The sequence below is a fragment of the Syngnathoides biaculeatus genome, chromosome 14, assembly GCF_019802595.1.
Source record: "Syngnathoides biaculeatus isolate LvHL_M chromosome 14, ASM1980259v1, whole genome shotgun sequence".
In the NCBI taxonomy this organism is placed as follows: domain Eukaryota; kingdom Metazoa; phylum Chordata; class Actinopteri; order Syngnathiformes; family Syngnathidae; genus Syngnathoides; species Syngnathoides biaculeatus.
The window spans coordinates 17,470,574-17,483,355 of NC_084653.1; the positions used below are offsets into that span (position 1 = coordinate 17,470,574).

Sequence of the window (12,782 nt, forward strand, 5' to 3'; positions counted from 1 at the left end):
TAACAATATATGGTTTACAGCAATAATATGAAAAAAATGAAAAAGGGGATTCTAGATATGAGTGTTTTGAGCAACAAGCGTGGTCACAGAAACTCGTATCTCAAGGCTTCACTGTACTGTATTTTATTTTTCATCATCTGCAATGATCCATAATTTAAATCTGTTCATCAGAACTTTGAGTTAGACTTATTAGCAGCCTGACGAAAATGACAGCCTCGGCAAGTCGGGATGCTGTGCTAAGTTTGTACGGAGGACTTTGCATGTGAAGGACACTCCTGTCACATGCACTCTGCTACAAAAATAATGAATTGGATCAAGGGGTGCGCGTGTAAGGTTTCAGCGGCCTGCCGAGCACCAGACGTGGCGGCTTTTTTTTTTTTTTTTTAAAGGAGGTCACTGGATGAGTGCCGCCCAGAGCTGAAAATTCGAAAATAGGCAGGAGGCGTTGAGCGTCAATTGCCTCGGCCCTGCAGGACGCCCGACTCGCCCGCGCACTCGGGGCCCCGTCGATGATGCACATCTGAAAGCGGTTACCCTCACACCTCCTTCTGCGGGGTCAGCGCGGGCTTCGGGATCTGATCGGATGGGGAAATGCGGTAATCGTTTGAAGTGGAGAGTGAGGAAAACTGGCTGTAATCCATGCTGCTTTATGAATATTTTTTGTTGTTTTTACATAATACCTACAATCAAGGAGATTGTAATTTCCCTCTTGCAATGGCAGTTTGTTATTATTTTTCCAAACACTGAACTGCCTTTTTAGAGACATCAAAATGACCCATAACCCACTAATTTCGGAAAGCATGTACAGTATACTGAATGAACTGATATGTATTGTAGGGCTCCTGAACACAACCCGGCCACTCCCAAAAGAGAAAAAAAAAACAAATATGACACTAAAATGCAGGCTCCAGTCTAATCCTGTGTTGAAAAACAAAGAATAATAAATCTGTTTTTTCTAAAAACGGACAGCGAATCAAAATGTGATTTCAGCTTCAACTCACAAATACGTTGAAAACTAACACAGACTAAGAATATTTAAACCGTTACCAATGTGCCACTTTCAACGTAGGTGTGTTGATTTCCTGGTGATGTCAGTCAGCTGTGGGGGAAACAAAAAGGCAGGACATTCAGATACTCGGAGCTTTGATAACTGACGGCAAAAAAAAAAAAAAAAGCCTGAAAGGTCCCAGATAGCATCAAAACAGAAAACAAGTACCTTTATCATAATATCAGTGAAGGTCTCTGTAATGGATATGAAATGTGGCTGGAAGACATCAACGGTGCATTGAGCTTGACGGAGAAAGCTTCGCGGTGGTAGAGTTTTTGGCTGTCTCCCCCCCGTCTTAGATGATCAATCCAGTACTCTCCATTGCTGTATGCACCCATTTCTGGACAAGTAATCATCAGACAATATGTAACTTATAGTAGAATTCCTCAGATTCTTCTCCTGCCCTAACCTGTCACGACTTGGCAACATGTATGAAGCATAATAATTATTGCCGACAGCCTCATAATGAATTGATTCACTGGCATGGAGGTTTATATTGGAGGATTGGAATCCCATTTTACTACCTCAAAAAAATATTTTTAACTACATTTTTCAATGCAAAGGCGTGAAGGAAGGTCTAGCTCAGCTTGTCTTTGAAACTCAGGTCTGTCAACCACGATAATGTCTCACAAATCCCTGTAGGTGGATGACAGTGTTGCATCACCTTGGACTTGACATTAGAACACCTTTTGAGAAGAAGATAAAGATTTGGGGTGAATCTCGTCTTGTGGCGTAGACCATATGGGAAGAAATGCCAACATGTCAGAAGACAGATGAGGTTGGGCACCTCAGACTTGAATAGAGTGAGTTGAAATGGGGTATGTGTTTCAGTAAAAAAAAGAAAAAGTCACAATCACAGGAAAAGATCAGTTCATGGAGTGAATGATGAATTCCATTGAAGTAAAAAAGCCAATGAAGTTCAACTCCAGCCATGGAGTGAGTCAGACTCACAGAGTTGTATATCTGAAAATAAACATTTTGCCATCAAAATTCCTTTGTTAATGTTGATCTTGTTGTTTTACGGTCTGAGGTGCCATGAAAGCAAACAGTTTTCCTTTTCACTGCTTGTTGTCTAGAAATTGGTTTTGGGCACCGTAAAAACAGCCCATGTTCTTCTGTGTCGACACAAACTTAGTTTTCTGTTGAAAGAACCGAGTCTACACTTTCCTTTTGTAGGTTCAGTGCTTATACAGTGGACACCTCCATATTCGCAATCCAGCACCTGCTGATTTTGCGATTTTTGTTTGGTCAGAATGCTTTAAAATGGCTGGCACTGAATGAGTTTAAGATGAAATGTGTATTGAAAATATCTATAAAACAGCAGAACCTGTAACAGCGTTCTATTTAATAGGAAATCAGGATGTGTGGAAAGGGTTTGATAGCATTCAGCTATCCAGAAAGACTGATTTTAATGGTCCCTAATCTGTGCTCAGTGACCTCTCTACATCGTCTATATAAATTGTACTTCCAGTCTTTTATTGCTCACCAGTGTGAAAAATATATTTGCGCTTTTATTGCAAAGTTAGGGCAAGCCGCGCTCTAATGAGAGTTAGGTTTCTTTTGAAAACAGCTCAAATTAACAAAAAGAGGGATGAAAACATCACAAAGTGAATTTTACAGACGGTGTTACCCCAGCCACGACATCAATGTAGCGCATAATGCTGAAGTCCCCCTAGTTAAATAGCTCGTGAGTGATGTGTTGGTGACCGCAATATTGAACTATGTTTACTTTACTGAACTTCCAATTATTTAATGATTGCTCGCAAACAGATGTTGGCCACATTTACATTCACAGTTTTTACCGGTGACTGGATAAACAACAGGCTAATATGCTAATTGCTAAGGGCTGTCTGAGTTTTTCAGTGTCTTTTCCCACCAGTTACAGTAAGACCCTCAAATTCACCTGTCCCCTCTCGGGGGCCTGACTATTCACCTTCTGGCCCACCAGTGAAAAAGATCACCTGGTTTGTACGGTACAGGCTATTACCTCGGTCAGTTAGCATGACATAATCAACAGGTTTTGGTGACTGGTAACACATGTACGCGACCATAACAGTAAACAATGGACGCCTTGTGTGCCTATTTCTTTTGCTGAACAAGTGGAATCCCACCTCTTTCCACTGTTTTCCTTTCAGCCTCCCCCTGGAATGTTTATACCGGCGCACATTCCTCGCGTCTTAGCTCGTGGCTTTCCGCAATGTCTCACTTCGCTTTGCCAGGACATCAGTCACTGTGTCACAGAAGCGCTTGCAAACCATTGATTGTCATCTTCTCCTTTTCATTCCAACTATGGATTGATGTCACTCTGGCAATTTTAGGCTTCTATATAGCGCGTAATATATGTGTTTGCCATTCCTGCCAGGTGGGGGCCCCCAAACTACCCTGACATGAGCCATTAAAGTTTATAAGCATGGGGCCCAGCTGTCAATCACGCCGACAGACTGACCCCACCCCACCCCCCCCAACCCCCATCCAAGCGCTCTCTGAGGTGAGCCCCCGAAACCCCAGAGAACCCCTGACCTTGCTTTGACAGAAAGCTCAAGCAAGCGAGGCAACATTACGGCAAGTCGTTTTGGGCTCCTGCCCGAAGGATCAGAAGGTAGCTTTAGAACAAAATAGTGATGCTTGGAGACCTCAGCAACAGCTTGGAGAATTTGTTGTGGAGAAATCTCTTTTTCTGGCACATTCTGACCCAAAGTATGAAAATGAAGTTGACGTGTGCTGGTGTCAGATACTCCTGTCCTGTCCCAATGCTCCTACTTGTTTAATAGGTCTTCCTCACAGGTTGGAGCAATGACTTCCAAGTCTATGTACTCTCTAAATAATATCCAACTCCCACATAATATATGTATGTAATATACTGTTATGACGCTGTTTTTGAAAAGGGTTTTTGCATAAATTCATTCGGTATCATTTCAAAGGACTCCGAGAGAAGATTTGGTTCGATGTTAGGCATGTCACAATGTATTTTCATGTTTATGTTTTCAAATTTTGAGATCAGAACTTGTAAGTTCCACCTTGAAACCTTTTGACTATCAAGTTCTCTGTATTTACAATCAATTCTCCCATAGCAAAAATATTGGAAACGTTCACATACAGTTGTCATATGGTTACTATTGAAAACTTTAACTTTACAGGTAATTTTAAAATAACATTTAACCTTATTGATAAAAGTCTTAGCATTGTGCAAAAAAATGCCTGCTTAATTTGACAGACGTACAGATGTAGTTTATTGGTCAAATTTTGAATAGTAATAAATCCCCCATCTTTCACAGCCATTGTGTAAGAAAACAAAACACCAGAATCAAAGTGAGAAATATGTAAATAAATGACAGCATCCTTAAAAATGTTTTTTTTTGTTGTTTGAGTCTGCACTCTTTATACACATTCTAGACACACACACACACACACACACACACATATATATATATATATATATATATATATATATATATATATATATATATATATATATATATTTATATATGTGTATTTACAGTATTTTTTGGTGGGGGAGGCCAGGCTGAGGTATTCTCCAAGTGATGTACTGTACAGTGGAAGCTTAACATGATCAATTTTGATCTTGTATATGGGTCCACGCTTGGAATGAAGCACTACAAATACCCTTTGATATAGTATAATGCACAAAAAATATCAAATAAAAATAATATTTCGATCACTTATAAAGGTTGAGGCAAAATGCCTGCCTTGAAGCTTCACAGAGATCATTTGTCCACATGGACTCATGTTTAACTTCCGTCTGCTAATCTGAGCTAACAATAGCCATCTACATTTTCATTCACTGACACAAACGTCACATAACCAGACCAGGCCCCCAATTTTAAAGCCATACATAGTCAAAGTCACAGCTCCTACAGTGGAATAAAAGATGTAGATCCCAAGTGGGCAAAAAAATAAAAATACCTTTACCTCACAGGCATAGATAATTTTTTTATACGATTACTTGATTCATTGATGGGATCATCAATAACACAATCGAGTCTACAACTATTTCATATCTGTAAACCGAGATAATCCAGCAGCAATTGATGGCTTCAGTCTAGTCTTCAAATCCAAAGATATTGGACTTTTGCCATCAGAACAGTTGAAGAAAACTTTTTTTCCCCACTTAAATAAATGCTCACCAACTACCCTGTAAATGATAAAGACACATCATGCGTATCTACGGTCCAGTCCCCTGTCCATTCCCGTGCACATGATGTCGTGTGGCGTGACACGGCGGGATTAAAGTATCCTTCTCTGCGCACTCCCTCTTCCTTCTTCCCCTACGCACCCCTCCCTCATGCTATTTGTTCAAATTAAAAGAACTATTCTGACCTTCCTGAAGAAAGCCAACGGCCCTTGACATCTTCCTCGTGGTCGGCTCTCGCCTACCAATGCCCCATACGAACGTCGTCTTTGTGTGTCGGTATTTCTTACTCTATTTTTAATCCACTTGATTGATTTGTAAGGGATGCATCATTATGTGTGTTCCGACCAAATTGGTGAGAAAGTATGTGAATGTTGTAGACTACACATGTATACTTTGGTGTGCACAGGCACTTTCCATGTCTATGTGACCTTGGGTTGGGTCACAGTACAAAGAGCATATTGTAGGTTTTTTTTTTGTTTTTTTGTCATTGCCTTAGTAGGGCTCCCGAGTAGGTGTGGAGCCGGAGACCATTTAAATACTGTGTCAGCAACTTGAGTTGGTTCTCCACCTCTTGGCCTGTCGTCCATTTCCAGAGGTGAGCTGGAGGGAACAAGAGTTCAAGTGAGGTTACTGGTCTAAAGGCTGCAGCGTTCAGGCAATAATATGATTTTTGCTCACAGTTGGGAGATATGTCGTGGCACTGTAAAGAGAAATGAAGAATTACATTTTCAAATCAGAATCAGACTTCTTACAAATGTGGTTGCAAAGCTGATACGTATCAGATTTCAACGGAAAGTTGACGTCATTGAAATACACGACTCGATGACGTATTCAGCACTGTTTGCTAAAAACACACAGCTAAATATGAAAATAATACTCCCTGTCTTCATCTTCTGAATTTGCTCCTGTTCATTGGTGTGTATTTATTACATGCCGAAAATGTAGTAATTGCCAATGGCGACCAGTTGAGTAATTTGGAGGTCACCCACATTAAACTCAATTTGGAAAAGCATCAATCCAACTAAACTGTACGTAATATTTAATATTTGTATTGTTTATGTAATAATTTCTGTGTTGTAACTTCTTGGTGTTGACACGTGTACATACAATTTGGGCATCATGCTGGTTGTTACGTCTTTTTTTCCAAAAGAGACTTCAGAGGTTTATAGCTATCTGTTACTCCCGTTTACAGTCAAACCAAATACAAAACAAAGTAATTAAAAAAACAACCAGATGTCTACCTTGGGAAAGTCCATTAGCTTAATGCTAACACACAATGCAAAATGGCTTTATACTGCCTAACGAAACTACCATCAATGTTGTGGTAGCTATAAGCCTTTAAGCAACATCTATTTATACAAACGGTAGCAAAAATTGTAGACAGACTATATAATACTAGCAGGCAGGCATACATCCTCTCACTTATTCTCAAGAAATGTCCCATATTTCTGCATGTGACTAAGTCACTGTAATTTATAATAATTGTGAAACTACATCTCACATACGTAGCCAATGGATCCAACCATTAGTTTTACAAGTTGAGTTTTCATGTTAGGATGTTGTGCTTATTTCAGTTGGAGCCCATTCCAGATGAGGTGTTGCATCAGAGACCAAACGCCAATGCTGTTCACTCAATGGAGAAAGTTCTTGAAGCTCACAGTGAGTAAATTCCATCTCCCTTCCTCTATGTGCCATCATACTTGATTGTTAGCAAGATGAAGAAAGTATCCATAAACGTAACCACAAACTGGCTCACATAGTGCCGTTTTTCTTGTCTCGGTTCTGCGCAGGTAAATACTGGCGCTCATTACAACGCTCTGCCTCCACGCTCGGTCGCTCTTTGAGCGAAGCCCTAAGACGAGATGCGGATGAGGCCGAAACTGTCTCTGCTATGGCCTCATTGTCCGTCGCCAACAAGCACATCGCAAAGTACGTTTATGCTAGCTTGGTAGAAAGCACTAAACTTTTGGATGTTTAAAAACTTAACTGTTCTCCATGTGATTGTTTTATATTTGTGCCTTCATATAAACAGCTACTGTACTACACTTAATGACGAACTCGTGCCCCCTCAAGTCTTTATCTGGCACAGATGCGAAGTATTATTACAGTACAGGGCCCAAGCCTGTTAGCGTGTGAGCGAGCTGGTTGCTAGTGCCTCTCATCCTGGTGTGGAAAGCCTGGTGATGACACAGAGTGTTGAAGCAGATATATTTTATTCATGAGTTTGGCTGCTTGTCCCATTCGATAAATGACTGAAAGTGATTCAGCTCTCCTTGTCTACATGCCAGGGCGTTACTTTACCTTCGTTGCTCCATTTTTTTTTCACTTCACTTGAACAGTCTGGCAGTTGAGAGAAACGCTAGTTGGATGTGTGTTTGTTTTTTTACATTTAACCTTTTACCTTTATAACGGGTTATTTTTCAATCACGGCTTGGCTTCATTTTATGGTCTAAGAAAATGCTACAGTAGATACTTTAAGATATTGTCTCTCTTTTGATTGTTAGAGGAGGGTGTTTGGTGAATTCCCTAACACATATTTGTAAGTGACCTTGCTACGAACTCATGTATAGTCAAGTATTTCCACTTGATCGCAGCGCCACTGCTGGATTGCTCCTCTGACTGAGCACCTGTTGAGTCTGTTCAGTCAGGTTTGCATGTGATTGGCGATTATTCGATTTCAAGCTATAACTGCCCTTGCAGAGTGGTCAAGTCGACTCCCCGACCCATCGAGTCATCCGTTCAACCCCCATTTACCACAACGGTAGACTTCTTTTGATTTCTACTTGTGTCCGTCCACAGGGCTCAAGACGAACCGATGGAAGAGGACCCCCCCATGTAAAGAGGCCTCGTTGCCTTTGACGCACTGAGACTTTGCGTGGCCCCCCCACGCATCCCGACGGTTCTCAATACCACTCTACGACTCTGCTCGTTTCATATCGAGATGCCGTCTTATAGTGGAGAGGAGGACGTGGACGGGACACGCAGAGACTGATCAGAATACGTAAAATGCATTATCATGTAAATCTACCTTGATGTGTACAAATCGACGTGAGGGTCAACTAGTTAACCAGGGTAAACTAGTGGAACAGACCACCATTCCGCAACCTTTAGTGCCAGTACTTTTCAAACACTAGACAGGTGTTCTTATGTACATTTTTTTTTAATTCCAGTCAAAAATACATCCTGCGCGGACATGTGCATCCTGCTTTTTGTAATCTTTATTTTTTTTCCGTGTGTGCGTGTTTTCATCAGAACCCACCAGAGGATATGAAGAATGTGATTCTGCACTAAGGGTAGAACATTCCTGTTTGTTTGTTTGTTTTTTTGTTTATTTTCTGAAAGAAAGAGATCAATTTGGTCACATTTTTCCAATGTGTTGTATGATCCACAGGTGTTCAAAATGAATGATATGGAAAGGAAAAAAAACTGTTTGTGCCTTTTTTTCAATTGTTTTAAGTGATATGGATTTTTGGGGTACTTGGTTAAAAAACTATGCCTTAAAAAAATTCTACAAGAATTGCCGAATGGTCCAGAGTGTGCATATTAGTGCCACGAACTTTCCTTGTTTCCCTTGAATTCCCTGCAGCAAGGCTTACGTCTCCTTTTATTTCCAACCTTCTTTTTTCCTGCTCTCATCTTGATGGTCAGGGCCAATCCGCCAATGGATTTGGTGGGAGGTAGTTCAAAGTAGAATGGACTGTAAAAGAGCAGATTCAGTACGCTGTGTTCCAAATTATTACTGATTTAAATTAAAGAAACATTTGAAAGGGAGGGGAAAAAAATACATCATCCCCTGACCGGAACCCTGTTGAGAACCTTTGTAGTATCTTTATAAATGTCTACTCTAGTATACCTCCAAATAGCAACTCTTGGAGGCAATATTTACAACCTCAAATGAGACACAGGAGAAATTTAATTTTTGTATGACTGTGTGCGTGTCAACTAAAATGCTTTCCTTTTTCCTCAATGGATATTTTTTTTTCTTATTTTGTGCATAATGACGTGGAATAGAAAAAAAATGTAATTTTGCACGCCAAACAAACGTATCAGTTTTCGATCAATAAAATTAATCTAATTTTATGATCCCAAATCATGTATTCACTGTAAATCAAATTGACTCTTGAGGAAAATGGACAGTAACAGCAAACAGTCATGTGGTTTAGACCACAGGATGCTTCTTACTTTTTTTTTTAATTGGGATGAGCTGTGAAGTCCTTTCAGAGTCTTTTGTGATTAAGGACTTTACAAGAAGTAAACTTGACGTGTTCAATTTTTAAAAATGAAGATCATGTACAGATTCAGTTAACATCAGGAACATATGAAAATGCCAATTCCAGTTTAATTTTTTGTGTAAAAATCAACTTATTTTTACAAATATTTCTGACTTTTCACTTGATTGCAGTTTTCATGAGCATCCACGTTGGAAAAAATAACAGATATTTTGATTTGTGTGTATTGAATTTCAGTTTGACTTGTTGAATTGAACGACTAAATTCAAATTTACGAAAATGCACCTGTATGCCTGATAATGTGGAACACAGTGTAGTTAGAATATTGTGAATATTTAAATAAAAACGATGTCCCAGTAAATGTTTTAACATCTGAGGTTGGAAAGAGGCAATGGCCTCCTCTTTATGACACCGTGGTTTCCACGATATACCACGTGGGAGGTTGCAAAGGGGGCAGCTGCTTCAACATCTGCTCGCCAAATGTCAGATGTTGCAGCATGTGGCAGGTGTGTGTACATCAAATACTGTCACACCCCCTTTTTTCTTTTTTTCGCTCCATAATCACCTTTTTTTTTTCCTTGTATAGCCTCAACGTATGCTACGCTTTGGTTCCTGAGCCTGTCAATGAAGAGTTTAGAAGGTGGTGCCTTGAGATACGAATTGAAGTTGTTTCATGACCATGTCTGTAACTCAAAACAAAACAAAATTATTGCACCATTAATTCGGAATCCCCCCAAAAAATTGGAATGTCTTTTTATTTAGAAAAATAGCATTCAAATATTGTACTTTCGGAAAACATTTGTAAAGAATGAAAAGAAGTCAAGTCACTGATGGTAGAGTGGTACACGCGCCTGACTTTAGTGTGGGCAGCGTGGGATCAAGTCCTGCTCAGTGATGATATCAATATATGCCCCTGCCCTTGTGAGGATAAGCGGCTTGGACAATGGATGGATGGACTCTGTAAAGATGTCAAAGTGTTTTTGCCACATTTTTAGGGTTTAACTCAATGGATATTGTGCTGCTCCTTTGCGTATGTGCACCCTGGCCTGGAACCAGTATAATCGAATACTGTACGTGGAGCAATGGCATGGTGGAAAACTGGTTGGAGTGTCTGCCTCACAGTTGTGAGGACCGGGGTTCAAACCCCGGCCCCTCCTGTGCAGAGTTTCCATGTTGTCCCTGTGCCTGCATGGGTTTTCTCCCATATCCCCAAAATATGCCTTCATTGAAGGCTCTAACTTGCCCTTTGGTGCAAATGTGCCCTGCGATTGGCTGGTGACCAGTTCTGGGTGTACCCGGCCTACTCCTCAAAGATAGTTGCGATAGACTCCAGCAGTCCCAGAACCCTTGTGAGAATAAGCAACTCAGACAATGCATGGCTGTACATGGAGCTCCTCAATAACCTGGTATTAGTATTGCTTTACAGAAGATAAACAATATATGCCTGCATTGTTATATCTGTCTACTTAAGTTGCTCCTCTCTTGTGTTCAAATATCCATTGTAAAAAGGTTAGCAACTTGACATAATGCTATTTGTTCGCCCATCCATGCCCTTTTGCTTTGTTTGTTATATAATAATCCAATCAGATTTTAAGATATTTGGTTATTTTTGTCTTTTTTTCTGCTTAGTATCTATATCTGCCACGTTGAGTTTATTGCGACCATACAGCGCTTGTATCTCAAATTTTGCTCAAAAGTCAAAGCAAAAATAGGCCGAATGATGGCTTGTATCGCCAAAAACTTGTATGTCAGCTTCATCGTATTTCAAGGCACCACTCTAATTAAATATAATTACACTAAGATCATCAAATTTTGGAAGTATGTGTACGGCAATCATAATGTCTCCACATTTCTTATCGGAAAGTGCATTATTTGCATTAAAGTAAGAATAAAAATCTCTGGGCAGCTACTTTCTTCCCTTTGATGTTGCCTCCATTAAAAAAAAAAAAAAAAACACACAATTGATAGTTAGAACGCAGATGTGGAATTTGTGGCTATTTGCTAATGTTTCTACATGAATGCTCTCAATATTCCTGCCACATGCTTTTCTTTGCTTCACCCTCCTCTCCGTTGGGATGTCGTGACTTTTTTTTGTGTGTATTTTTTGTTTTTTAATGATTTTGTATATTTTGTTCATATTGCCTTGTGTTACACTGCAAAGCTGACAAGACTGATGAGGGGCTGGAAATGAACTGAGGGTTTTTTTTTGTGTGGGGAGATGTTTCTACTTTGTATACAATTGTGTATTGTTTGTTCATAGTAGAGTTATATATATGAAAAAGAAATGATTATATTCTATAACGAAGTATGTATGTATACATGACATGTAGTGGGCCCTTTGTCGGGTGGGGGGGGGGGTACAGTTACTGAAGGCACCGTTTGCTGTCTTTGGTTCTAGTTTGCTGTCAAATTGTGCTTTTTATGGGTTGTCTTTTGGTCACCGGTCACATTTTTGGACTTGTTCGTTCCCGCGGCACCGCGTCGGCCTCTCTGCTTCGTGTAGTCACGCACATATTTGTACTTTTCCAAATTCACCCTGTCTTTTCCTGTCTCTCTTTTGATTGTAGAAGAACATGCGTTTTATATGGCACCTGTTACATTTTAGTAATTCAAGAAACCCGAGACCATTATTAAATCTGGATTTTACAATTCACAAACCTCATCTATTTTATGTTGTTACTCTATCACAATGTCACACACGTACTAGTATATACAGTTCATCCACAATTTAAACATTATCCTTGTCATTGACACGTTTAAAACTTCCTGTTTTAGAGGAGTGATCCTGTCTGATGAAAATAAGCGACTTGTCCCCCCCCCGCCTCCCCGCAGTGGAACCAATGTTGAGCGCTTTATTCGTTACCATGATGGGGGCAGAACTATGAAAATCAATGAGGCAATTAACTTTCCAGTTGCTTGCTGGTGGTGGTGGGGCTGGGGGGGGGGGGGGAGTGTCACCATTTTCACTCACGGAGGCAGCACTTCATACGCTACAGATCTGTGCATGTGATGCATTTAGCAGACACATTACTGGAGAGAAATTCTACCCACTCCCAACAAATTTGCCGACCTATCAAATATCTGCCATTTATCAGGAGCTAATGCTAATATGTGCTTCCAACAAAACTCAATGCAGATCTGCTTACCTGTCTGGCTCTGGCACAATTTGGGCACTGTAGTATAGTGTGCTGTGGCTTGAAAGCAGCAGACATTCACCCAGCCTACCTCCCAAATCATGGGTGGAGATATTTGGTGCGGTGGTTGTTATTATGTAAACCACAACAACTCAATCAGACATTTTCAGAAATGGTCAGAGAGAGATTTACTCTATGGTGTAATGTTACAGTTGACA

The 12,782-nt window shown here is 40.2% G+C and overlaps 1 protein-coding gene across 3 annotated transcripts in view; it reads left to right on the forward strand.

The window, feature by feature from the left end:
- hdac4 (histone deacetylase 4) overlaps window positions 1–12,065 on the forward strand; it is a 73,105-nt gene extending 61,040 nt beyond the window's left edge. For all 3 annotated transcript variants that reach the window (XM_061841884.1, XM_061841885.1, XM_061841886.1), the window contains exons 24-26: window positions 6,776–6,860; window positions 6,992–7,130; window positions 8,001–12,065. In XM_061841884.1, coding sequence (XP_061697868.1) covers window positions 6,776–6,860; window positions 6,992–7,130; window positions 8,001–8,040 — 264 coding nt within the window. In that variant the 3' untranslated portion in view covers window positions 8,041–12,065. The remainder of the gene's footprint in view (window positions 1–6,775; window positions 6,861–6,991; window positions 7,131–8,000) is intronic.
- The last annotated feature ends 717 nt before the right edge of the window (window positions 12,066–12,782 follow it).